Source organism: Castor canadensis, chromosome 2, assembly GCF_047511655.1.
Source record: "Castor canadensis chromosome 2, mCasCan1.hap1v2, whole genome shotgun sequence".
NCBI lineage: Eukaryota > Metazoa > Chordata > Mammalia > Rodentia > Castoridae > Castor > Castor canadensis.
Window position 1 is genome coordinate 181768703 of NC_133387.1, and position 27548 is coordinate 181796250.

Here is a 27548-nt window from a genome sequence, read left to right on the forward strand (position 1 = left end):
CCAGGACTGATATTGGATTTATATCCAAACCCTTTGGTTTTCCTTCTGCCTCTTGCTCAATTTGCTATTTTCCCTGTTAGCCTAGTCTCCCAGGGTAGGGGAGACACTCTCAGGAAAGAGGGAGGGGCATATGCCCAACAGCAGACCAAGACAGCACCTTCTCTCTCTCTCTCTTTCTCCTTCTGGGTCACAAGCAAGAGCCCAGTGAAGATGTGCATGGCTTTTTGAGAAGGGGTTCCTCACCCTAGAAATCCCTGTGATTTACTAGGAAATCATCAGCAAGTCCAAACAAGAAGGGTTCCTGTAGTACCTGATGACAGAGACCTCGGGTAAGAGGAGAATTCCCATCATGAAGCGAGAGTGCCCCACCTCCAATACACACCTCCTTTTAAAACCCAGCTCCTTTGTGACCCATGCTTGTCTCTGCCCTTGTTCCCAGAGGCTGTGATTGCAAAGGATTAGCCGTTCAGCCTGGCCAGCCAAGAGGTAGGGACTCCCAGAGTCTGACCTGCATTTGAGGGGAAGGAAGGGAGCCCTCTCTCTTCCACATACCCCAGAACCTGCTGCTCCAGCCACATTCACTGTCTGCCCTGCCCTGTCCAGTCCTGTGTGTGTGGGTATGGGCGGGGGAGGCCCATCCTCATACTTGGTAGAACAGCTGGCTTCCCAGGAGGCTACGAGTTGGCATGTCCTGCAAAAGCTGAGGATCCCAGGGCTCCTCCAGGGGTTTAGGGAGAGGAAGGGATGGAACTCTCACTTTTCATCCTGAAGGTCAGGATTAATCTGAGCCCCACATGGTACAGGCCACTTTTTTTTTTGGAGGGGATTACCAGTGGCCTGGCCTGGAGAACGTAGGCAGATTTTTCTGAGTCACACAGCAAGCCTACTGCAAGAGAGGTGAGAATCAAGTGTTGCATCCTGTGGTCCCAACCACCTGGCTAGCATTGCTCAGCTTCCCCTCAGTACTGTGTCTCAGGCCTTTCCATCCAAGCAGATTCTGCCCTGCTCTATGAAACACCTAAGGCTGTGTACATCTCTTTAGGACTATGGGACATTGAGCGACTTCAGCAGCCATCTTCTAGAGAGAAATTTAGTGACTCCATGACACCGAAGTTGAACAAGGACTTGGAATCTCAAAAGCCTTGGGTTCAAATCCTAGCCCTGCCACTGGACTGAAGACACGAGCTATCTTCTTAGAGCTTCGATTTTCTCTTCTATTAAAAGGCATGATTGAGGATTGCGGCGAACTTTAAGAACTCACATCTGTAAAGGACCCAAGACAAGGCTGCATGTTGGCAATAATCAATAGCCATGTCACTCCAGGTCCTAAAATCCAAATCAAACTGAACCCCTGGCTCCTCTTAGGGTGAGAAGCAACTTTATGGTTCCAGGGTGGGGAAATCCAGGCCCGCAAATTACAAGGCTATTCGGCTTGTGTGACCCAATTAAGAGCCCTCTGTCCCATGGGCCTCTGTGGACACCTCACCTTCTGCCCCAGGGGCCACTTGGCTCAGCAAAGCCTTTCCACCTGTGAGGACAGAGGTTCCCGTTTCTCTAATGAGAAGCAAGTGCGTCAGATGGAAGCAGCCAGACTGGTTGCTGCCTGCGTGGTGCAAAATAATTAAACTGGGGGGGAAAAAAAAACCACTTCTTTAAAAAATCAGGTTAGGGATGAATGTGCAGGCGTGGCCCCTGTATAATTAGCCACTCTGCTGGCTGGTGGAGCTGCCTGCCTCTCCCTGGCCCGTTGTGTCAGGCTGATGCCTGCCGCTCCTCCCCTTGCTCCTCCTCCCATTCTTCCCCCACCCCACAGGTGTGTCCCTGGGCTTTGTGGCTGCTTGCTCCACTCCCTGCCGAGACACCCATCGAGGTCACCCAACCCACAGCCCCAGTGAGCAGAAACAGAGTAGCCAGCAGCCAAGTGACCTGAGATGGAAGGTGCAGACGCCTCCAGGAGCAATGGGTCCAGCCCGGAAGCCAGGGATGCCCGCAGCCCGTCGGGTCCCAATGGCAGCCTGGAGAATGGCACCAAGGTGGAGGGCAAGGACACCAAGACAGCCAACGGGCATGGTGGGGAGATGGCCGAGGGCAAAAGCCTGGGCAGCGCCCTGAAGCAAGGGGAGGGGAAGAGCGCCCTGTTCTCCAGCAATGAGTGGAGGCGGCCCATCATCCAGTTTGTGGAGTCCGTGGATGACAAGGGCTCCGGCTACTTCAGCATGGACTCTGCAGAAGGCAGGAGGTCCCCATATGCGGGGCTCCAGCTAGGGGCCTCTAAGAAGCCACCTGTCACCTTTGCTGAGAAGGGGGAGCTGCGCAAGTCCATCTTCTCTGAGCCCCGCAAGCCCACGGTGTCCATCGTGGAGCCGGGGGAGATCCGGAGGAACAGCTACCCCCGGGCTGACACAGGCCACCTGCTGCGGGCCAAGTCCGGCTCTGAGGAGGTGCTGTGTGACTCCTGCATCGGCAACAAGCAGAAGGCTGTCAAGTCCTGCCTGGTGTGCCAGGCCTCCTTCTGTGAGCTGCATCTCAAGCCCCACCTGGAGGGTGCCGCCTTCCGTGACCACCAGCTACTCGAGCCCATCCGGGACTTCGAGGCCCGAAAGTGCCCCCTGCATGGCAAGACCATGGAACTCTTCTGTCAGACAGACCAGACCTGTATCTGCTACCTCTGCATGTTCCAGGAGCACAAGAACCACAGCACCGTGACGGTGGAGGAGGCCAAGGCAGAGAAGGAGGTAACTTTACTGGACACTTGCTGCCCCTCCAGCCCTCTGCCCCTCACCCTGTATCGCTGGGGTTTCCTAGCTTTGGTGTGTCAGTCTCTGCTGTGCTTGGCTTTTTAAGAAAACATTCCTTTGCCATCTGTACCCCCAAGCTGGAGGGGTCAGAGGTGGCTCCCCAACCCCCTTGAGGTCTGTTTCACAGATGAACAAAGAGAGGCTCAGAAAAGATTGGGACTTGACCAAGGTCATAGGTTAAGTCCAGGTTGAGTCAGAGCTTAAGACTCAACTGTACAGAACTGACTCCTGGGCTCCATGTCAGACCTCAGGGTGGGAAGTGGGCTAAGAGGTACCCAGAAGGCACAGGCTCCAGGTTCCTACCTTTACAGCAAGCAAAGCACACATGTTGATCTGTTTGCTGTGCAGACACTCCTGGGGTGTTTCTTTCTTTCTTTTTTTTTTAAGGGAGAGAAAATTCTTCCCACCTGAGCAGGACTCATCTCTAGGGAATGGGTCAGGGGTGAGGGGAGATACTGGAAGGAGGGAATTTGGAGGCCACTGAAATGTCTTCATTGCTGACTTTGCTGTTTGCATTTGCAGTATAGTGGTTGCTTGTTCTACCTGGTCCCTCATGGCCTTCTGTACCCTCCTCTCAGGAAGGGTCCTGTGTGCTTTGTGTGTGGCTGCATGTGGACATGCCCGTGCCTGTGGGTGGACACCATTGGAGAGGAAGTGTGTGTTTCATATGCATGTGGGTGTCTGTGTGAATATGGGTATTGTGCACACGTTTGTGTATGGGGTATGTAAGAATTTGCATGTGATTATGTGGTACTTATGTGGGAAGGAGCAGAGGCAAGTGGAGGCTTGTGGACATGGTGTACTGGATTAAGGATCAGCTGTGGCGGCTGCCCCTTGCCCACTCTCCTCCACAGCTCCTTGCTGTAGGTGGTCTCCCTGGGGCAAAACTTCCTGGTGGCCAATGCAGGGGACTTAGTTAATTTTCTCACAAGCTTTTGCACCCCATAGGACAGGGTAGTACAGGGTCCCTCCCTGCCTAGCCTTCCCAATCAGGAGCTCGATGACCACTCTCTGTGCCTCTTGCCCAACCCCTGAGCAGGGAAGAATGAGTTAGAGATGGGAACAGACTCAAAGAGTCCAGTAGCTTCATTTGGCCCCAAAAGAAGGTATCCCAGACTGCCCCTGTACCCTGACCCCACTGGGCTTCAAGCTTCATTTGGGAGACAGAGATGGGACAGGGGCTGTGGAGCCCATCCATAAGGACCTTACCTGGGAAGTCAGAGCAAAACAAAGAACAGGCATCTTCAGCCATCTGACTGAGGCAGTCCAGAGCCTCAGGGTACTGGGAGGTGTGACCACGTTCCAGTCATGGTTTTGCCTCTAACTTGCTGTAAGGCAGTGGAGGAATCTCTTCCTTTCTCTCAGTCTCAGTTTCCCTCTATGTGAAACCCAGGGGTTGGGCTAGACTGTTGGTTTTCAAATTCTCCCACAGAGCCCTAGAATTCTTGGAAAAGTCTTTGAAGTGTCAGGGTGAGGACAGGGCAAAGAGGTGACCAGAAAGCAGAGACTCCAGGTTCTTACTCCACCACAAGCAAAGGACATATACTGGTCTGTTTTCTATGCAGGCTTTGGCCCTAAATGTCATCTGATAAGAGGTTGTCACCACTTAAATCCTGGGTGCCCGTAAAAGAGCGGTTCTGGTGGGCAGCCCCATCTGGAGGCACCAGGAACTCCAAGTTCTTGTTCTGGTTTTGGGGGCTTCTGTAGGGCTCAGACAATCTTTGTCCTTCAGGCTCACAATGTAGGTCAGGAGGAGAGCTCAGACACACAAACAAGAGCAGGAGCACCCTCCAAGGTATGCAGAAGTAGCTGTGAGTAAACATGGAATTGTAAAGGACAGAATGCCAGGCCTGGTGGACCATCAGCCATCCCGTGAGTCTCCTACTGCTCCTTGAAGAGAGGGACACAGGCCCAGAGAAAGGAAGGGACCTGTCCAAGATCATGGTTGGAGGAACAAGCCCTTAAATCCTCTTCCAATGTTTAAGGGCACCTCAGGGAAGGGGAGGGGATGGGACATGTGTGCTTTAGGAGAAAATGCAGGATCCGCCACAGTGACTGTAATGGTGGGAAATTAGGGTAGTGTGAGGTGTGTGTGTGTGTGTGTGTGTGTGTGTGCACATACACATGTATGTGTGTTCACCTGCAGCACAGACACAGGTGGGGCTGAGCAGCCTGGAGACTGAGCCAAAGCAGTCTGTCTAGGCCCAGCTCAGCTGGAATGTCAGGCATGAGGGATGATGGATCAGAGTAAATGAGAATGTCAATCCTGGCTGGCACCCTCTGGAGCCATCTCCTGAAGACCCAAACACTAGCCCCCACACAACTATGTGCAAATTTCTGGGCAGAACCTGCTCTGCAGACCTGTTGGTGAGGGCCGGTGGGAGGTGAGCCCAGCCCTGTTTGGGTTGGTTGCACAAAGCTGTCGATGACACCATGCCGTGGGTGCTCGTCTGGGCCTTTGCTCTACCTACAAACTCTGAGTACACGCCTTGCTAGAAAAAAGCTGCTTGGCCTGGCAACATGACAGTTCCTTTCTCTGGTGGATCCTAGGTCACATGTTTCTCCTTCCCCCTAAATGTCACAAGGGGTCCTATAGATGTCCACTGGTCCACCCTCTGCCTCTATATATTTCCCAGACTAGGTTAAGTGGTAAGATGAAAAAAGACCTGGGCATCCCTTCCTGTGTCTAATGGCCCTTCCTTCTGTCCATCCTAAGTCCCTTCTGCTACAGCAGGCCAGGATGTTAGGACCCCTTCCAGGTGGAACACAACCTGCTCTGGATGGCCCTGTCCTGTGGTATGGCTGGCCTGGCCTCTAGGGTGATAGCACTGTCATCACAGTAAGATAAGTACTGACAACACTTGGCTGTGTGTCACTCTAGAAGTGCCTTGTCTACTCTCTACCATTTGGCTCAGTTCAACTCTTTCACCCCGCCCCAGTGACTTTGTTTCTTATCTTGTTGCCAAACTCTTTCAGAAAGCTACCAGCTGCTGGGCATGCATAGCCACTGGTCCTTGGGTTTCCAGTCATGCTGGTCTGGGTAAACAGCAGGGCTGGGATTTGGAAAGGGGAAGCAGGCTAAAGGCCAGGGTGCCCAGGCACCACTCTCCCTAAAGGTTTTTGGGGAGAATGCCTGCTATGGGACAGGGTGTGTGACAGGAGTGGGGATAACCTGCTGGGGTGCTGAGGAAACTGGGAAATGAAAGTGGTTTAGAGACAGGAAGCAGGAAGGAAAGTGACCAGCAAGCAGGCAGGCGATGACCCATTCTGTCTGGAGCACATCTATGTGCCAGGTGCTGGGCTTGGCATTTGTCTGGCTACAAATGCAGCAGTCCAATGGGGCAGGGGTATTGTGCTGTGTAAGTGAAGAGACAGGTTCAGGGATGCCAGGAGACGCATAAGAAGTCCAGTGCTGGAAGGAGCTGAGTTTCCTCTCTATCACATTAAATCTCTTTTCTCATGGGATCGCAAGGGTCTTCTTGTGATGCTCAAATCCAGTGGGTCCCAAACAGCAGGCCTCAGGCTGGAGTCACTTGGTGACTTCATGAAGCATGGATTCCCAAGCCTTGGCCCTTGAAGGTTCTGGTTCAGGGCATTGAGGGCTGGGGTTTATATTTTTAAGTCTCCCTTGGGGATTCTAGTGGGTAGCTAGGGTGGCAATCAGAAATCTAGTCCAAATCACCACAAGGAAATTTAGGCCTAGAAAGGTGAGGTAACTTCCTCAAGGGCTCCATTCTGGCCTGTAGATGTCACCTCCCCTGACCTGAGGCTGTGAGGAAGCAGAGGGAGCGAGCAGGCACTCCACTGAAGCTGATGGAGAGATTCCGGGCTATTTGACATCCCAGTAGAAACGGGGAAATCTATCCAGCATGTCAGATTCTTATCCGGATAATTACCATGTGTCTGAGAGTACAAATTTGGCAATTAACTGGCTCATTTGGCAATTGTCACAGCCCACGGCCCATGTAGTTAATTTAGGCCAGGACAGGATCCTGGCTGGCTGACCTCCCCTTTGCTATCTAGGTACAGTTGTCCAAGTGAGTACTCAGGCGTGCCTACATCCACAGGACCCATCTAGGCTATGGCACTGCAGGCTGTGCCACCCCTCAGTTCTTAGGGAAACTCTGCCCACTCAAAGCTGCTCACTCAAAGAATTTCATAGTTAGGTGGCCCACGCAAGAGTAGTCTCAGGCATCAGAGAGGAGAGGCACCAGACAGTGTGGGAGACGGGAACAAAGAAAGCATTTAGGGACAGGCCTGGACAGGGTGAAAGGAAAGAAAAGCAGGAGGAGGAGGAAATCAGAAGGGAGGGGTGTGTGTGTGTGTGTGTGTGTGTGTGTGTGTGTGTGTGTGTGGACTGAGGCCAGATCTCAGGGGCTTCAACCACATTCCATGAGAGGAAGGAGGAGAAAGCTGGGGCCTCAGGGGACATGGGGAGGAAAGGGGAGGTGGTAGGAGAAGAGGGAGAATTGCCAAATTGCACCACCTGTGAGGAGGAGGGAGCCTGGGTGGCTTAGGTTAGCAGGAATGAGGAGAGGAGAGCCTGGAGCCACTGCCCCTAGAGGGGCCGCTGAAGGCCACTGAACAGAATCTCAGCCCTGTGGTTGCATCTGGGTCTTACTGCTTTCTTTCTAATCTGCAATTGGAAAGTGGGCATATCACTGGCCTCCCCAGTGGATGACTAAAGAAAATTCCTGGCACCTAGTAGATACTCATTGATCAAATTCCTGTCCTTCACCTAGTGTCACAAGGAGGACCCAGTATCTTTAGAACCTTCCCATGTTCTATTATTTCCTATATAAGAAAAATTGCCAAGCACTAGACAGAGGTGCAGTCTGACCCCAAGGCCTATTCCTCCCCAGGGTAGAACTTATCCTAGAGGAGAGAAGGGATCATTGTAGCAGCACAGTTCCCAGTCTCAGGTGCCTTTCCGAAGCTCGCTGTGTCCAGCAAGTCTCATCTTGCTGCCTGTACTGTTGGCACTGGGCCTCTCCCAGCCTGTGTTTGACTTCCCTGAAGAAAAGGAAGGCCAGTCTCTCCTCCTCTCTGACCTATTCTTCCGCCCACTGCTGCAGACAGCTCGTCGCCATTTCAGACCTGGCCTTCACACATGTCCAGACCAGTCACCTCTCCTCTGTACCTCCCAGGCTGCTGGCTGACACCTCAGCTGACCTGACACCCCTTCTTATGCTTTCTTGCACAGGATGGACTCCCAGGGTGCTGTCTCTCTGCCCTTGGCCTAGACACTGCACGGTCTAAGCCCCACTGGACTCTCCATCCCCTATACTCTGTGCCTCCTTCCTACCTCTTGACCAGTGAAATCTGTGTTCATCTAGGTGAGGCCTTTTTTCACCTACAGTTCCTGACAGGTGTCTTTTGCGTACTGTAGCTCATTCCCAGTTCTCCACTCTTTGGCTTCACCTTCTCTGGTCAAACCCACTCACAGAGGGTTAGCCCATCCTCAGCCCTCTTTACTATTCCCTTTCTGTTTTCCCCAGTGTCCAGAATCTTCAATTATTCATGTTCCAAGACTGTATTTTGCATCTTCAGCTTAATGTCTTGACATTCTGGCTCCTCTTCACCCCCTCACTCTCCTGTCTGTGCCAGGACTGGGTCCACACCACATCTAGATCCCATATAATAACATGCACCATCCTCACCACCCAGCACCACCAAGACTGACCTGAGCATACCTGCTGCTCCCTCTTTTCTGTGTCTACTGATCTGCCCCCTTCCCAACATGGTGGTTGCTACCTGGGAGGTGCCCATACAGCAGTGGCAATGGGGACAGTGCTAGCTTTGTGTTAAGTGCTTTCTGGAAGCTTCTGTCCCTGGTCCCTATCCATCCCATAACCTCCTTGAGAGGTCAGTTCGCTTACTAACGTCCATGGAACAGATGGAACAACTAAGGCACAGAGAAGTTAACTAGGGCCTCCTACCTGCCTGTGGGTGGTGGTTATAGATTCCAGCTGTTAGATTCCCATTCATATGCTCTGGGGAACCCGTCCTGAACCCTCAGTGGCTCATCCCCTTGCCTACTTTTGCTGGGGTTAGCCTGAGCCTGAGGGCAGGAGGGGATGCACTTTTGCTCTCTGCTTTCTTCCTCACTAGACCTTGTTCTGGAGTGGTGAAGTGAGGTGAGAAACCCATGTGCTGATCACTGCACCTTGAGCAGGGTTGGGAAGTCTCAGCTTTCCCTTGGCCTTGGTCTCACCCTTTAGGCATAGAAAAGTTGACTGACTAGTACAGACCTGTTGTCCCTCCTCTTGGTCTCTACCTCAAGACTGAGATCTACTCCCCAGGACTGGTCTTTGGGATCACTGGATCTGCCAATCTCTGTTTTCTGTGCTGTGTCCTCAGAGAGCATGAGGGCTGGTTTCTACCACCCACAGGAGATCTTACTCTCCCACCATCAAGTCTTCTCCCTAGTCTTGTTTCAGAGACCAGGCCAAGTCCTTATCTCTGTGATCCTCTGTTCCTGATGACCCATCTTCAGCTCTGGTGACATTTTCTATGCTGTGGAATTTATAGCCTATTGCAGGCAGGGCAGGGGCTTACTACTAATATCTTAGAGTCTCATTGCCTAAGAACCCAGGGTGTGGTGGTGGACAGGCAAACTGGACAAGGGGCTCTTTCATATGCCTTACCCACTCTCTGGACACCATTAAAAAAAAAAAAGAAAAAAAAGCCAGGACACTCTATCCACCATCAGCTTCACAGCCCCAGGTATCTGTAGCAGGTACCCCACTAGCACCCCTTGAGCTTGGTGTGGTGTTCAGAAATGGGTCACCTGCTCAGGACTCCCTGCTTATGGAGCTACCAGTTCTGGATTTATGGATTCTTCCCTTGACTATTCTCAAGGATTCCTCAAGGAGACAGCTAGAGGAAGGGGTGGACCTCTGCATTCAAAACCCACTGGTCATGGGACCCCTGAGCAATCCAAGGCTTTCTTGGATGCTTTGGTCTTCCTGCCTGTTAGGTGGAGATCATTCCCTTGTCCTCCAAGCTGGAAGGGGATTTGGGAGCCCTAGCAGGGAGTCCAGATGAACAAAAGAGGTGCCCTTGACTTACGGTTGAATGGTGTTAACCTCAGTTGCAGTAGCTTTTCAGAGAAGGGCCTTTCCCCACACAGAAGACAAGGTTGGATGTGATACCAAACTCTCAGCACAACCCTGTAAGAGTTTCTTCCCAGTCTACCCTGACCCCAACAGTCTGTGTGTCTCTGAGCAGGGTCATAGGGCCTCTCTTTCCCAGCCTTTTGAACCCTTTCCAGCCTTACTCTCTATCCTTCTCTTTCCCTAGAGGCCCTGGGGAAGAGTCCCTGTCTTGCCTAAACTGCAGATGCGTTCCTTTCTCCATAAACAGGTTTATAGCTGTGCCTGCCCAGACACAGTCCATGCCGGAGGCAACTCTGACTCCTGCTTGCAACATGAATCCTGCGTCATGCCACAGAAACGCTGCACACTGTTACTGCCATGAGACACTCCCTGGGCTGGGCTGAGCTGGGCTGAACTAGGCTGGGTCCCCCTTCTCTCTTTCTCTCTCTTTCTGATGTCCCCAGGTCCATTGAAACGAGCAAAAACCTCATAAATGAGCATCCCTTCCACTCATGGTAGGTGGAGGAGCCACAGATGTTTAGCCCTTATAAAGACACAGTACAGTGATATGGTGTTTCACTTGTTGTAGGAACCTTGGCAACCAGCATGGAGCCTGGCTTATGCAAAGTCCTGATGAACATTTGCTGAATAGAAGAATGATGTGCAAGCAGAGAGTTTGCTCCCTGGGTGGACCCATGGCCAAGGTGTCTGGTTTTGTTCCCTCTCATCCCTCTGACTTATCCAACCCTGCTCCTTTCCTACAGACAGAGCTGTCACTGCAAAAGGAACAGCTGCAACTCAAGATCATTGAGATTGAAGATGAAGCAGAGAAGTGGCAGAAGGAAAAGGATCGCATCAAGGTGAGCAGCCCTAGGCTCCCCCTGCTGGGCCCTTACCCTCTTGTCCTGCCTGGTAGGAGGCAGGTCTGGTCCCTGTTGAGGTTTCAGCCTGCAGTGACATCACACACGTCTTTGTTTTGGATTCACCCACTCTCTTACTCTTCCCTTCTCAGTCTTGACTGAGTCATCCAGGTGGGATCATCCCTGTCACTTGAAGTTCATTTTATATCATTTCAGGAAAAAAAGCCTGCAATGTCCACCAGACTACTCAGCCACCAAATACATGCCATCTCTCCTATGCTTGTGCCAGTGTGGCTAGATGCATGCCTGCCATGGTTTGGGTCATTAAAAACCACAGTCTGAAATTACTGACTATTGGCCCTGGCTGCATGGATAGCCAGCCAATTCCCTTTCCAAATGATGTTTGGTTCTGACTAGGGTATCAGTGAACACATCCCAACTTGTGGAGAGGTGTCTGGGCTCACAGGGAGTCACTCAAGCATGGAATGGTGGATCCACAGTGGATTAGGAAGGATGAGTTGTAAAACACACTGTTCATGCAGCAGTAGGTGGTATCCCTGTGAATGAGATTCGTGACCAAATAGGCTTGTCAAGCCAGAGCAGTGGGAATGCCCTTATCTAATGTTGGGAACCTAAAGATGTGTTCCACAAGGAGGCATTTTTTTCCTTAATTAAAGCCTTTTCTGTCCCTCTCCTGACTCTGGACCTAGAGCTTCACCACCAATGAGAAAGCCATCCTGGAGCAGAACTTCCGGGATCTGGTGCGGGACCTAGAGAAGCAAAAGGAGGAAGTGAGGGCTGCCCTGGAGCAGCGGGAGCAGGACGCTGTGGACCAAGTGAAGGTGATCATGGATGCTCTGGATGAGAGGGCCAAGGTGCTACATGAGGACAAGCAGACTCGAGAGCAGCTGCATAACATCAGTGACTCAGTGCTGTTTTTGCAGGTAACAAAAGTCCTCCACCATTCAAACCCTCAATCTCCCCTCCCAGCCCATCTACTTTTCCACACCCTTATCCATTATCCATCCATCTGTCATCCATCTATCCATCTAATCCATCTTATTTTATCTTTTCTTATTGATCCATCCATCCTTCTCTCTAGGCGTGCATGTATCCATCTATCCATCCATCCATCCATCCATCCATCCATCTAATCTTCATTCCATCTATCTATTGATTTTTCCATCTAGTACACTTTTCTGCCTACTCTAAAGATGGCACATAAGTATTACCTTGTACCAACTTCAATTGCTGTAGGCTCAGAAGGAAAGAGCTCTGCGATTGATAAGTAATGCCTGCTTTGGATAAGGGAGGAGTGGAATGCTGGGTATTTGTTATCTTTGATCTAGTCTGTTTGTCTATTCATTCATCTATCTTTCTGTCTGCTAGAATGTTTTGGGTACTTTTGGGTGCCCAGTACTCTTATTAGGTGCTGTTGTGAATACAGCAGTATAGGACATGGTTTCTGCCCCCAAGCAGCTGCAATCCAGCTGGGAAGATAAGACAGGTACAATTAGAGAACAATATAGGAAAGCGTGTAATTAAATGATAAAGCATATAGCTCAGGAGATAAATTACTGGGAATTCAGAGAAGGGCAAGCAGGCTAGAGCAATGTAAGGACAGCTTTGTGGAGGAGGTGGAATCTGAATTAGGGTTTTGCAGGCTAATTTGAGAAGGAGGAGGAATCTCCAGGGAGGGGGAAGGGAGGTAAGGTGCACAAAGCAGTAGATGCAGGATTGAGTGAGGTGTGTACAGAACTTACTAGAATGCTCTTGTAAGTCCTGCATTTCATTATGCTTTCATCCCAGCATCACAAAAACCCCTGTGAGGTAGGCACCCAGTGCAGAGATGGGAGCCATAGAGTCGGAGTCACACACCTGAATGCTAATTCCTTCAAGACTGTTAACCCCCAGTGGATTTTAGTTGAACTTTTTTACCCATTGAGGAAAAGCGAGGCTAATTAATTGAGCCAATTCTAGAACCCAGCTATTGTGGCTCCCAGCATGGAATCTTCCAGCTAAACTATGAGAGCCCCCTTGCAGACAAATGTCCTCATAGCTCATAAAGACTCAGGAAATTAATGTCTTCTTTCCTTTCTTGGTAGGAATTTGGTGCATTGATGAGCAATTACTCTTTACCCCCACCCTTGCCCACCTATCATGTCCTGCTGGAGGGAGAGGGCCTGGGACAGTCACTTGGCAACTGCAAGGATGACCTGCTCAATGTATGCATGCGCCATGTTGAGAAGATGTGCAAGGCTGACTTGAGCCGGAACTTCATTGAGAGGAACCACATGGAGAATGGTAGGTGTGCTCATGTGAGCAAGTCCAAGGCCATGAGCATTTCTCACCCTTGTCAATTCCCTTCCTTCCTCCCTCCCTCCCTCCTTCCTTCCTTCCTTCTTCCCTTCCTTTCTACTGGGTATTGAACTCAGAGCCTTGTGCTTTTTAGGCAGGTATTCTACCACTTGAGCCACTCCTCAGTCTTCTCTCAGATCAATTCCTGCTGCCTGGTGCAGGCTGGCATGTAGCTGGCATGGCTCTTCACTTTTCCTACCACCCTTCCACTTGACAGTGTCTGGACTAGAATTCAGGAATTGTAGCTTCCTGTTGAACTTGTAGTTATTACAAGGGGCCTCCAGAGCAGTGAGATTCTGGGCACTGGCTGCCCGAGAGCCTCCTGTCTGTGAGTCATCCATTAGAGTCAGGGAATGGTTTCATTCATATCTCCATTGGATTGTTGGACTCAACCTAGCAGCTGCATTCTGCTGCTTTTATGAACCGGCTTCCAAACTGGTGGCTGCAGGCTCCAGGAGAAGTGACCTAGAATTGCCTCTGTGCTTGGAGGGAGGACTTGCCTGTCACCATGGCTGTGTTGAGCAGTGTTGAGCCCAGAGGCTGGACTTAGCCTGCTAGGCTAGGCTGGGCTGGGCTGGGGATGATGGGTTAGAGTGTGTCTCTATGACTCACCAGCTCCTCTGATTTCAGCCCCTCATCTGAGTCATGCTATCCCTGCAGAGGTCAACTGAATCATCTCCCAGAGAGCCTTGGAGCCTGAGAAACTACCCCGTTAAGTTGTTTTTCACCAAGTCCTTTTATGGCCTGAAGCCTGGGCACTTTCTCCAAGGCCCCACCTGTGGCCAGCACACTCTTTAAAATGCAATTTGATCAAGGTCTTCCAGCCATCAACACCTGAAGTCAATGACCCAATCTGGTCTCCAGGTGGAGCACATTACTCTTTGGGGAGGGAGGAGGGACTAAGAGTGTGTAGAAGGGTTGAGCAAAGAGCCACCTGTGTATCTTAGTGATACAGTGTCCCTGTGAAATATGGGGGACATTCAATCACACTGGAGGACAGATAAGCCATTGTAGCAAGACAATCATTTGGCTTTCAATGGTACTCAGTTCCTGACAGCTTCTTCCTAATGACAATAGTGATGATCGTAATGGGGATGGTGACACTGACGTGATTGAGTGTTCCCTGGATGCTAGCATTGCGCTGAGCTCTTCACTTACCTTACCTTATTTTCCCTGCGGGGTGCAGTGCATCTTACAGATGAGAAAGCTGAGGCTCAGAGAAGCATCATTTCAAAGGGCACCCAGCTGGGGAGGGAGGCTGCTGGGTTCACGGTCTGTTACTCATTCTTCCAGTGCCTTCTCATCCTAGAAACTTCCACCAGTGCTGCTGATAGCAGCAATGGGATGGAGTGAGTCGACCATTGTCCCTGGGGGTACAAGCCTTGTAGGGCAGCCTCTTAGATGAGGTTTAGCCAGACCTGGAAGGATGGCCCTGACAGACTGGGGTAGAGTGGCTTTACTGGAACCATTAGCCTCCAGCTACTCACTGTCCCATTTCTAGGTCACGATATTGCTTGCCATGGCCTCTGTGCAGGTGTGGCCCCTCATCCTGTGCAAGGTGATGCTGAGGTGGCAGCCAGGATCAGGGTTGGGTGCTGCTGATTCAGCAGTCCTTCATCTGTGTCTGGGATACAGAGGGAGCCTTCTTTGCTTATACATTGTCATGTTTTTGTCACTGCTTTGTGTCTGCTGTAGCAGGTAGGATGGGGAGCCTGTGAATCACCTTGGAGTGACCATCTACTGCTCCCTGATAGTGGCCTGTCCACCAGACATGGGACTCATTGCCACCCTTACAGGTCCTGGGGCTCAGAGGTACCAGGCCACCTTCAAACACCTTGAGCTCATTGGGGCCGAGGGCTAACATCCAGTCAGCACACGTGCCAGGACCCTGCTAGATGCAGTGACGGAGATGAAGGATGAGGTCTGAGCCACTCATTCCTCCTCTTGCCCAGGAGAGAAAAGGGGAGAGGGCAACTGGGGGAAGTCTGGTGTTGAGTTGCAGATTTGTTTGGTTTTGGGGGTATGTAGGCAGGTGGTGCACATCTCAACTGCCTGGATCCCTGGGCCATGGAAGCCAATCCTGGGACCTCATTCTATCATCAGATTCTGCCAACAGTGGTTCAGACTAAGATGCAAAATGGGGGCTTAGGATTCAAACCCCCAACTCTGCCCTTATTGGCATGTAACATGGAATAAATTGCCTCTCTTACCTCCTGAGTCTTGATTTCCATATCTATCACATGGAGACGTTCATACCTTCCCAAGAGTTGATATAAGATCAAAAACAAATGGCTACCAATAGCAACTTGTAAACTGCAAAGTGCTGGGCATACAATGTCACTCTCAAGGGGACAGTCCAACAAGGGGGGACTCACTGCTGAGGAGCAGAGACCATGCCAGGCTAGGTGTCACCACATTCTCTGAGGCTGTGGAATCTTGGCTGTTGGGATTGAGGAGGATCTCACAGTGGGCCAGCTCCTCCCCACCACTTGCCCCCTCTGCTGACCTCTCTCCTTCCAGGTGGTGACCATCGCTACATGAACTACACAAGCAGCTATGGGAGCGAGTGGAGTACTCCTGACACCATGAAGAGATACTCCATGTACCTCACACCCAAGGGTAAGGGCAAGCCTGCTGCCGAGGGCCCCTGGGTCCATGGAGTAATACTCAGCCAAGTTCCTCCTGGGTGGGCTGACCTAGTCTAGAGTGCCTGGGAAAGTCCAGACATCTACCTGTTGTCCCAGTATGATTATGAGCAGCGCGTCCTTTTATTCTCAGGGTGACAAGTCTCCCAGTTTAGATGACAAATTATCCGGCACCCTGCTCCTGCAATGCGTCCATCCCTGGACACAGGCAGCCCCTCCCACCTCTCTTTAGCACCCTGTTCTTCGGAAGGTCTCCTGGTCTCTGCCGTGCCAGGCCAGGCTGTGTCAAGCTTCCACTGAAGTTTCTATGGGTTCCTAGCCTGTGGGTGGACTGCTGCCTCCAGAACCAGTCTGCTCCTCCTCTTAGTTTCTTCACCTACTGCCTGACTCCTCAGGCCTCCCTCCCCAGATCTCCAGCCTACAGGGTGACACCTGCTGGGGTGTAGGCTAGGGCCTGCTTGTCCTTGCCCTGGGGCAGCCTGACACATTCTTGGGCACCAGCACCAAACCACAGCAGTGCCCATTACATAAGGGAGCATGTGTCAGGTTGCCAGCCCAGGATGGAGGGGGTGTCTTTGGGTGACAGGAGCTGGGAGAACAGTGCAGGAGGGGAGGAAGGAGACGTGGAGCAGGTACAAGCTGAGAAGGGGACACCAAAGTCCTGAGCAGCCACACACACACACACACACACACACACACACACACACACAGAATCACACACATGCAGACACACCCACAGGGGGAGGGGCTGGGGATTTGAAGAGATGAGCTCACTGGAGAGGAACCTCTGCACCCCGCCTTTGAAAACAACACCTGGGCTTCTCAGGAGGTCTGGGGCCAGAGCCACATTCCCCCTCCACATTCCTGGCCTGGGCCAGACCCCTTTGCCAGTGCTGGCCCCTCCCTGTTCAGAGCACTGCTCTTTTGGGCCAGTGCTGTAAAAAGATGAGCCTCACTAACCAGTATGGCAGCTTCCCTCTGTCCCCACTGCAGGCTGTGAGGAGGAGAGAGTGAAACCTACTAAGATGTCTCTCTGAGAGTTCCAGGCCCTGGCCTGGGTGACCTGAGGTTGGTGTTTGCCCATTCTGGCTTTAGTCTCTCTCTGAGACGAGAGGCAATGGGTCTCTAGGGCCATAAGCCTTCCCATCTTTGAGCCAGTTTGTGACATCTGTAGGTGGAAGAAACAGGTTCGTCCAGTGTCCCTGCCCCGACACTGTGGGTAGAGTCCTGCAGGGCAGGAGGGGCAGAACATCTGCCCTCTGCTGCTCCCAGGCTCAGGGTAGAGGAGAGGTAAGGGAGGGGCAGATGAGATTATTCAAAGAGGTCAGGGAAACAGGGACACCCAGGCCCTGAGCCTGGAAGCCTGGGGTCAGTGGGACTAGGCAGTGACTGGGAGAGCTTAGTTTCAAGTCTCCCTGAAGGAGGAACTGTGTGTACAGTAAGGAGGGCATAAGAGTGATGGGCAGAGGGCATTAGGGCAAAGGAAGGAATCACAGGCATAGTCGTAGAGGAAGGGCCAGTGAGTGCTGGGCCTGCTGGGCCAGACTTGGAGGTGGGGTACATGAAGTTTAGGTGAGAGGGGCAGAGCCAATTGGAGGGGCCCAAAATACATATGAGCTCATCTTCTGCACCTGTGAAGTGGGAGATCCATTCCCTCTCCTTCCTCATGATCTGTGTGGGAGCCCCTCCCATTGTAGATGTAAGCCACAGGCAGTCCTGACATTAAGACATGTTCCTGTTCCTAGCTGGCTCATTGGCCACCTGGCTCATTGGTTCAGCTCTCACTGGGCCAAAGGCCCAACACCTCTGCCCCTATTGTTACCAAGGCCTCTCCTTCCTCCCAAGCACCCCATTCCCCAGCCTCTGGAGTTTCATTCACATGGAGACTGGCTCAGAAGGGAAATGTTGGCTTGTCACCCATCTGGTGACCCCTAAGTAGGGCATCCCTATATCTTACTATATCCAAGACCATCCAAGCGAACCCCAATGACAATCAACAGAGCCCCTTCCACTCCCCAAAGGATCCCCATTTGAATGATAAGTGATCACTCTGTATGAGACCCAGGACTGCTCTTAATGGTGGAGTCCAAGTCCTGTGGTGGGCACTTGGGGAGCTATATGGGGTCCTGCCCAAGATCCAGTAGTCAGAGACCTTGGGTGCCTGAGTCAAGCCAGATCCACCTTTCTGCAATGATGGGCCTTCTTGCTCTGCCTTCCAGGTGGGGCCCGGACATCCTACCAGCCTTCATCTCCCAGCCGCCTCTCCAAGGAGACCAACCAGAAGAATTTCAACAATCTCTATGGCACCAAAGGTAGGATGGGGTTCAGCTCAAGGGTTGGAAGGATCCCATGTCAGGGAGCAGGTGGCAATATGGGGGTGGGAGCTAGGGGTAGACCATGGGTAGAGGGCTGGACTCCCCAGTTTAAGATGAATATGGGGAGCCAGGGTAGGATGGGTCCTTCAGAGATTATAGTGTATGCATGCTTGCATGTGGACTGCACAGGCATGCATGACTTTATTAATTAGGCAGTAGAGGCATTCAGAATCTCAACATCACTGGAAATCAGTCTGTGTGATTTGAAAGATGATTGAGTCTGGAGAAATGGATAAGCGCCATCCTGGGGTTAGATCTGGTGACCCCCTCCCCAACAATTATCAGCACACGAGCACTCACAGAAGACCTCTACTGACTTGTACTTCTATGTAGAAAAGTCACACAGTGCTTAAAACAGATTAGCATAGCTGTGAATGGAAAGGAAGGCATGACATGGGTCATTCCTGGAAACCCAGGAGGTCTTGTCGTAACACCTTAAGACCCAGAAAAAGTAAAATAGAAGTGGAGACATGTATCCCCAGGGGAGCTGCCAAGGGCAGGGTGTTCCTCTTCCCAGAGTGCTGCTCTGTGCCCCAGAGCAGAGACATGTGCTCAATTAGTCCTGGTTTGGGGGGCTCTGGTTCTGTCTTGGGGGCTTCTGGGTGCTGCCTGCCAAGTGCAGGGAAGAAGGAGACTGGACCAGTCCACCAGAATCCCCGCTCTTCTAGTGCCCCAGACACAGCATGGAAAGACTCTTTAGTGAGGACCAAGCCCATGGACACTGGAGTCTGGGCATCTGGTGGAGAGGGCAATACCCAGGCATCTCTGGCCTATGTTAGACTCATAGCTGTGACCAGCCATGACCCTGTTCTCCACACTCTCAATAGCCTGTGAGCTCTTGGAGGGCAGGAGCAGGTCTGTCATGCTCAGATTGCAAGCCTAAGGCCCAGAAGTGGGAGATGCTCAGGACACAGTTATTGAAAGACAGCAAGAAGAAGTAGGGAATGAAAGGGCCAGCCCTCTCGCCTCTCAGGCCTTGGTGGAGATGCTCATTGAGTACCCTGCCACAGAAGCTTCCTGAGATCCTTGGGGGGTAGGGTGTGTGCCAGGGCAGGTGGCCAGTCCCAGCTCTCTCTGAGCCTCAGCGCTGCCTGGGGCAGCTGTGGGAGGGAACCGCAGAGATCCATGGCTACTGCTGAGGCACCAAGAGCTTGGGGATGCTGCGAGGGGCTGGGGAAAGGTGCATCATGCCTGGGGCCTCTGAGCCCCTGACTCTACTGTGCTCTTGGTACCTTGATGCTCTTCCTATCCCCTCTCTGCCACCACCTCCTCTATACTACAGGGCCATCCTTGCATCTGGATATCTGTTAGACTATTCAATCCAGCAAACAGGCTTCCAGGGGTTCTGTTGGCTGCCTCTGTCCCCAAGTTTTGGATGTGTTTATATTTATTTTTTCATTTGTTCAAGCATGCACCCATCAACCACACAATAAGTACCTACTAGGAGCTAGGCTCTAGGCCAGGCACCTATGTAATGTTTGGCTAGATAGGCATATACCTGGCCCCCAGGAGCCCTGGGGGGAGAAATAATCAAACATGCAATTGCAACCCAGGGCACAGGAGTGCAGGGTGATATGGGGTATGGGACTGAGGCACACACAAACTTGGGGGGAGGTGACATGTAAGCTGACACATGAAGACCCACTACATGAATTTGTGAGGGTGGGGAGCAGGTGGGTGCCCCAGGCCCAGGAGTCACTCTGGCCTAAAGCCGAGGACAAGAGAGAAGCTGGTGTCTGGGGAAGTGTGAGCGAGCCTCTGCAGCTTGATTGGAGTGCTGAGAAAGGGAGGGGCGATGAAGCTGAGGAGGCAGTGGGGTTGGTGGGGAGAGCTCATGCAATACCTCAAGACCTAGAAGTGAAACGGGGTAGGGACATGCATACACAGGGGAACTGCCAAGGGCAGGGTGTCCCTCTGCCCAGTGTGCTGAAGGGACCACTGTGCCCCAGGCCAGGGACATGTGTTAAGGACATGTGGCCTATAGGAAGCACAGAAACATGTCCACTTTATACCTTTGATGGCAGGAAGGACTGAGAGTAGGGGAGAGAAGCTTGACAGGTAGCAAAGAACCAGAGGGAGAGTCACAGAATTGGCCTTTTCTTGGTCCTGCCTCCCTGCTTCAAGGTCTGATGCCCCTTCTTTTGCCCTGCCAGGGAACTACACGTCCCGTGTCTGGGAGTACTCATCCACTATTCAGAACTCTGATGACTTGCCTGCGGTCCAGGGCAGTTCCTCATTCTCCCTGAAAGGTGAGCTGTCCCACTCTGGCCCTGCTTTCCTTGCAGCTACCCCACTTTGATCTCTGCCAATTCCTCCCTCTTCTCCTAAAATGACAGCCAAGGGTATGGGAGGAGTGCTCTGGGTGGGCCCCAGTAGCTCTCAGGGTTTGTATCCATGAAGATGTGCTGTGATAGCAGGGCTGGGAGACAGGAGGGGGTGTCCACTCCCCCTGTGCCTCCACCTGCAGGCCAGGGCACTGCTGCCAGGTTGACTCTCCTGCTGCAGAGTTGATTAACATTGCTCTCTTCATGACTTCCTGCATTGGTTGACTAGACTCTGGGGCCCTGTAGCACCCTTCAAGACCCCCAGAGCCATTCTAAGGAAGCCGCTTTGGGGAGGTGGGATCAGATAACTTGAAAGATCTTCCAAGTCTGATCCTCTTTCTCCTACACCCATCCCACACCTGCCTTCTGTGCCCTCCAGAACTCTTGGGCAAATCTGAGTGGTCAATGCCTCCTGTCCCCTGGGGTTGGGCTTGAATAAGACCCCTGTGTACTATAGGCCCCGGACTCCCACATCTCTTCTAATAAGTCCTAGGAACAGCCCTGGTGGGCTGGGGCAGGAGAACCCTGTCTTCCTCTGACATGCCTAGCCTGGAAGGAAGGATAAGATGCTCCTCCCCAGGGAGGAAGAGAGAAAGGGGCTGTGTGGGGCACACAGAACCCCACCCCACTTCCCAGCAGTAGCCACCAAGGTGGTTTTTATCACGTGGTCCCTTCTAGACTAAGGTTCTAGCCTATACTGGGTCAGGATTCTTGAATGGCCAGGAAGATAAAGGAAAAGGGAATATGAGTAAGGGGGTCCCAGCCTGCAGGATCCCCAGGAAAGTCCTAAGCCAGGTCTGGAAAGCTCTGGGACTTGCCTTGGCCTATCTGGCTTTCAAAAAATTCCTCCCTGCTCCCTCGTCAAGCCTGTGCTGAAGGCCACCTGGCACAGAAGACAGCTGCCCTTGGCACAATTCAGATGGTCCCCAATGTTTCCCATTGGCCTGCACAGACTCTCCTGTCTAAGGCCTCTTCCCAGGAGGGCTTCTCAGATACACTGCTGGAAGAAGAGTCCTCAACACCCATTCTTACTTGCATGCAGAGCAACTCATCAGGTTGGCTGTGAATGGCCCTGTGTGTAAGAAGAGTTCTAGCCTGCAAAACTGAGTGCACCAACACCCCTCCAGCAGCCCCACAGGCAGGGAGCGTCTGGGCTGCCTGGCCAGTTCCAGGGGCTGAGCAAGGGTGCAGAGCACAGACACAGAGTGCAGAGCGGAATACCCCAGAGCGGTGTGAGAGCCCTGGCCTCCCGGACAGCGCACAAGCTAATGCCTCCCTCTCTCTCCCAGCAGGCACTGGGAAAGGCCCCTGTCAGTTCAGCACCCTGGGACAGGCCTCTGCCGAGTTTTCCAAGCCACTGGACCGCAGTGGGCTGTTTAAAAATAATCCTGGTACCTCCCGTTTTCCACACCTCCCCTTTCCTCTCCCACAGCAGGGCAGGTGGGACATCCTGTGGGGGCTGTCTGCCACTTCTAGGGTGTCCTGGTCCCTCCTCCCCAGAGCTCCCTGGGGAGAGATGCATGTCCCCTATTCCCGCCATCCTGGCTCATTCTATCTGGACTTCTGCCTGCTGCCTGAGGCTGGTCTTTTGGGCCACCCTGCCCCCATCCCCACCTCTTATGGCTAGCATGGGGTTTTCTTTCTGGGAACTAAGAGGCAAGGTCTGAATTCCCCTTCTCTCCATCTCCATGAAGGCCCATGGAATCCTCTTTCCTAGGCTGCCCCAATCCCAGATACAGGGATAGCCCTGGGGTTCTAGCTCTATCTCCCCACCTGCCTCTTGCTCAGTGCCTCGGGAAGTGCTGCAGGTGGTCTGGACTGCCCTCACCCTTGTGTAGAATAGGGCAGGGCAGGGTTCCCTGGGTAAGCTTCAGTCTTGCTGAGCAGGGGACCAGCCAAGGACAGACCCTGTTTATTTCACAAGCTTCTTAGCCTCCAGGTCACAGCCTATTTCTTTCCAACCATTGCTGCTTGTCCCTGCAGGCTGATGGCTGACATCAAGAGTACTTTTTGCTGTTCTGTAGACCAGAGCTCTTTGCAGATCCCTCTGGACTTGAGGGGGCAACCAGCACTTGCTCACCAGCCTAAAGAAAGCTACCTGCTCAGGGCCCCCTTGGGTTTGCTGTCCTACCCCTGGACAGTAGCCACAATGGCAAACACTGCCCCTCTGTGGGCCCTTGTCTCCTGCTGGCGAGACAGGGCAAACATGAAGAGATGGGCCGAAGGAACAAGAATATGAATGTTGGAATTTGGCAAGACCTGTTTTCAAATCCTGATGGCTGCTTACTAGCTACACAACTCAGGCAAACTGCTGAGCTCACAGAGACTGGGGAAGGGCTAAGTGAGGAGGAGACATAGGCGAAGCCCCTGCCATAGTACTTGACACTACTTGGGTTCAGCAAATGGGAAACATCACTCCACACAGCACAGTGGAGTCAGGAGCTCCTCCTGCTCTTCTCTGGGGCTCCAGGAAGAAGAGGAGTCCATGGTGTGAGCCTGCAGGGCAAGTGGGCAGATATTCCTGCACCATAGCTGTGTGATGCTGTCTGGGCCCAGCCCACCTGGCCGACTCCTCCTCCTTCTGTCTGCCTTGCTGCTTCCTCTCTTTGGCTAGCCTCCCCAGGATTTTCAGTTGCCTATTGTGGCACTTTGGCTGCTGTATACCTCTGCAGGTGGCTGCATTTAGTACTGGGCAGGATGATGTTTGGTGGTTACTTTGGGGCAGGCAGCTGGGCTGCTCCAGTCTTAGGGGCCCCTGACCAACACCCAGGGCTTCCTCTGACCAGTGTCTTTTGTCTTCTCAGGCTATCCCTCCCTCATGAGGAGCCAGACCCCCAAGGCCCAGCCCCAGACTTGGAAATCTGGCAAGCAGACTCTGCTGGTGAGTAAGATATTGTTAGAAAGCTGCCTGGCACAGGTTACCCAGAGACCAGGGCAACTGCTCTTCATGTTTCCAGGGTCCGTGGAAACCCTGGGCCTTGGTGAGCATAGGGGAGAGATATAACAAAGATAGTAGAGGCATAGGGTTTATAGGCAGGGCACCTGGATAAGCACACACTGACTGAGCCTCAGTTTCCTAATCTGAAAAGTGGACAACCTGTGTTTTTATTTGCAAGTGATTGTAGAGTGCCTATGATTGGTGGTTTGTTCTCCAGCTGCTCTGTGATTGTAAAATGCTCAGTCTAGGGGACGGGCATACTGGGAAGATTTCCATCTCTGAGAGCACAGAGGCCACTGGGTCAATAGTGTAGGGGTAGGGAGGCTGGAACAATAGAAAAAGATGTATTTAGGGTTCAATATCAAATGATTCTAAGCCAGGGGCATCAGAAAAGCCCAGGCCACCTGCTGGCTATGGCATTCTGGATAAGCCAGAAACCCTCTTTGTGACTCTGTCTTCATTTTTATAATGGGATTGCTGAGACGAGGTGATCCCCAAGGTTCTTCAGGCTTGATGTGCCTGACACCCTCCTGCCTGAGACCTCAGTGGTCAGGGACTGTTGCTCACCTGCTGTGCCACCATCTCCCCCAATTCATTCCTCCCCTGTGCCAGGCCCTATGAAAGTCGTTGGCCAGTGACCCTACCATGCAATAGCACTGGGTTTGTTGAGAACAGAGGGCGGAGCCCTTGGCTCCTGCTGTCTTTGCATTTGGAGGTCAGAGCTCGAGAGGCAATTGCTCTGGACCACAAAGGGTGGCTGGATTGGAAACCTTTAATTTGAGGGTGAGGGGAGCTAAGTGATCAGGTGTGTAGTTTGGAACTGGGCCCAGGGGCATCACAGCAGCAGGATATGGGAAACAGATATGGGAGGAAGGAAGTTTCTGTGTGGGACTCATTCCTTCCCCTCCCTGACCCATACTTCCCCACTTTCCCAGACCTGGGTCCCACATAGACGGCTCCTCAACACCTGGAGAACCTAGCAGGACAGAGTTCTGGTGTCTGATCAGCATCCAGCACCGGAAGGGTGGAAGCATGTACTGTGTGTATGACTAGCTTGAATATCAGGTTGCCTGGGGTCTGGTCCCAGCCCTTGCCAGCTTGCTGTATGACCTTGTGGGAGTCCTCCTTCTTCCCTGCCTCAGTTTCCCCATCTGTAACATGAATTGGATGACCTGGATGATTTTGGAGCCCTTTTAACTTTCACACACTTGTGACCCTGAGTCACAGAGGGATGAGGGGGTTGGGGGTGGGCACTCTGCCTGGGTTCCTGCTCATCTACCACTCCAGGTTCAAGACTTTGGCCACTTCCAGCTCTACCCACTTTGCATTGTGAACTGCATTGGGGTCCAGGCTGGCAGCCAGGGATCAGGGATCTGGTTTCAGTCTCTGCTCTGCCACTGGGTAGCTGTGTGACTTTGTCTATGTCCTTTCCTCTCCTTGGGACTCAGGTTATTTGTTATTTGGTGGCTTAACCCGGCTCTGGGCTAAGGACCCTCAGTCCTGGTATTCCTCAGGAATACCAGTGGATCAGACACGAGCTAGGAGTTGGCTGGGAGATGTCGGGGCCCAGGTAGAGAGGGCGAGGACAGGGCTATGACCATCCTTAAGTGTGTGTGTGTAAGATGCTGTTTCCTGCATGGGGATCAGGGGCCATGAGCAGACTCAGTCTCTGACCCAGCTCAGGGACAGGTCCACTTTCTGAGACCTTCTAGGGTCCAGTGGTGTTCACAGGGTAAGTACTAGCCAAATTTTGCTCTCGGGGGCGGAGATTGGGAGGCAAGGGGGCTGCTGATTTCCTGAAATTGTGGTGAGACAAGATACACAGAGAGGGCTGGTGACTTGTCTCTGACGCTATCTGGAGAGGCGAGCACTCCCTGAATATGGATGAGGAGCACAGGATGAGGGAGGTGAAGGGACTGGAAGATTCAGGGCCTATGTTGGGCAAAACCAATGGTTTGCCCAACTCTGTCAGGGAGAATCATGCAGAGAGAGCTGAAGCAGTAAAGCCATTGAAATGGGAGAAGGGATGCTGAGATGCATAGGAGCAGGATGGGGTCAGGGGAGTGGGGAGGACTCAAATCCTGGCTCCTCTATTCACTAACTTGTGACCTTGGGCAAGTTGCCTAGCCTCTCTATGACTTGGTTTGCTCAACTATAAAGTGGATATGATAACAGTAACTTAGTTAATGGATGGCTGTAAAAACTAAATGAGTCCATCCATAGGAAGCACTCAACACAGGGCTGTAGAGTTCTGTAGAGCATGAAGTGCTATATACATGGTAGCTGTGGGGAGCTGGGAGGGCCTTGAGACTGTGCCCAGATTCAAGCTCATCAACCAAATGGCAGAAATGAACCCAAAACTCAGCTAGCATTATAGACCAACCCTGATCTCAGGATAGATAGAACTTACAGGTCAGGCCCACTGCTGCTTCAGGGGAAATGGGGGCTGAGTGGGCTGACTTATGGGTTCAGCTCCATCTGCCTGCCCTAATCACTCTTCTTTTCCCCACAGTCTCACTATCGACCATTTTACGTCAACAAGGGCAGCGGGATCGGGTCTAATGAGGCCCCCTGAGCTCACCAAGAGAGATGCGGCTCTTCACCCCTGTCTCCTGCCACTCCTGCCTTCTAAGCTACTGTGCTCTTGGGAGGAAGGGGTCAGGGAGCCTGCCCAGCCCACCCTGCCATCCTGCAGCCTTTGCTAGCCCTCTCAGGGCATCCCTGGCTCCTTCTGTTCCTCCACCGGCCAGGTTCCATCCAGACCTCTTTCCTTCTTGGTGACTTGGGATGGTCACCACTGTGGCTCCTGTGCTCAGAGGCCAATCCACTGCAGGGGTGAGAGACAGGTGGCTTATCTCCCCTAACCCACCCCCTCCTCTTCTGGGGCTGGGTCACTGGGCCCACATGATACTAGTCTGCCCCCCGAGCCCCGCCAGTGCTCTAAGGTCTCCTCACCTGATGACCATTTCTCTCCCGTGCAGTCAGTAGATGTTTGGCCAGGGCAACCACCCAGCATCCATCCTCACAGACCTACCTTCTTCCTAGCAGCTTGGCCCTATCAGGAGAAGACTGGTACTATGGGCCTCTTAGGCAGAAGCCCCCCAGTGTCTTAGCCTCACCCTGCCCTGGCTGTGGGTCTCCACCATGTCCATTTTGAGGCTACAGTCCTTGGAGGACCAGCTGTCCTGCCTAGCATAATGGTCTTAGCCAAGGTATTCCTGTCTTCTGCCTGCTAGGATAAGCGATTCTTTATTATCTACCCAAGAAACAGCCACCAGCCCAGTTATCCTGAGTGAAATACCATTTACCTGCAGAAATCCCTTCACATTAGAACTTGGTTCTTCCTGGCGATGGAAAGTGAGGGGACTGGTGACAGCCAGTGCTGCTTACAAGGATGCCACACACACTGTCAGGGGAGGGAGTCTGCCTCTGCCCCTGACTACCCACCATGTCACATGTCACAGGGTCCAGGGCCTGGAGAGACCAAACCAAGAGCAACACGGATTGGGCCATGGGGGTGGGGGTGTCAAGCAGGTGGTCAGCTTGCAGAGGTGGGGATGGGGACTTTCAACTTGGGCTTTCCCTCCTGAATAAACCTCTCATCCCTCACGCCTCTGGTACTGCATGATCTGGTCCCTGTGGGTCTTGGCGGCCGTTCTGAATATACTTTCCCATCTACTCAGAGTGTCCAGTCATCTTCTGTCTTCCATCTTGAAGACAGGGTGCCTTTGGGTCTCCTTCCCATCCCTCCCCACCCCAGACCTAGTCTCTGGAGTTCAGGAGACTGGAACTTTCTATAGCAGTCCTTGGTTAACAGCACGAAGTGTGGGGGGGGCGTGGCTGGGGATTTGTTGAGTGTCCTGAGGGCCACTGTGAATGGGCACATCCTCTGGCAAATCTGCTGCAGGGTTCCTCAGGAGTACCAGGAGCCTGCAACTGAGAGGTCTTTGGCACTTGCGTATGGCTGGGGTGGAGGCTAACCAGAAGTTTAAGGCCTTAAAGGCCTTCTCCGTGTGTGTGGGGTGGGAAGGAGCTAGGCAGGGGAGCCCACAGCTGAGGCTGCCTCCCAAGAATAGAACCATCCTGGGCTTGAAGGATGGAAGAAGGAAACAAGGTTGTCCAGTCCCTGGGAGCCCATAGAGGCCTGGAGGAC

At 52.5% G+C, this 27548-nt stretch overlaps 1 protein-coding gene across 5 annotated transcripts; it reads left to right on the forward strand.

Moving 5' to 3' along the window:
- Positions 1–1742: 1742 nt before the first annotated feature.
- On the forward strand, positions 1743–27004 carry Trim29 (tripartite motif containing 29). Of its 5 annotated transcripts, none has more exons than XM_074066536.1 (10): positions 1743–2735; positions 10660–10755; positions 11466–11699; positions 12861–13059; positions 15634–15732; positions 17978–18070; positions 20287–20382; positions 21747–21848; positions 23262–23338; positions 24331–25898. In XM_074066536.1, exons 1-10 carry the CDS (start codon positions 1932–1934, stop codon positions 24373–24375), a joined length of 1845 nt encoding a protein of 614 aa, XP_073922637.1. In that variant the 5' UTR covers positions 1743–1931; the 3' UTR covers positions 24376–25898. The 5 variants fall into 5 exon arrangements, with proteins under 5 accessions (XP_073922637.1, XP_073922636.1, XP_073922635.1 ...); XM_074066535.1 differs by lacking the exon at positions 24331–25898 and adding an exon at positions 25908–27004 and having other exon boundaries at positions 1744–2735; positions 21750–21848; XM_074066534.1 differs by lacking the exon at positions 24331–25898 and adding an exon at positions 25908–27004 and having other exon boundaries at positions 1745–2735.
- Positions 27005–27548: the final 544 nt, after the last annotated feature.

Excerpts from the sequence above, each read along its gene's own strand:
- Trim29 (XM_074066534.1), top strand. The coding sequence starts at position 1,932 with ATGGAAGGTGCAGACGCCTCCAGGAGCAATGGGTCCAGCCCGGAAGCC. Across the intron at positions 15,733-17,977 it reads CATGTACCTCACACCCAAGG|GTGGGGCCCGGACATCCTAC; the intron begins GTAAGGGCAAGC and ends TCTGCCTTCCAG. Across the intron at positions 18,071-20,286 it reads CAATCTCTATGGCACCAAAG|GGAACTACACGTCCCGTGTC; the intron begins GTAGGATGGGGT and ends TTGCCCTGCCAG.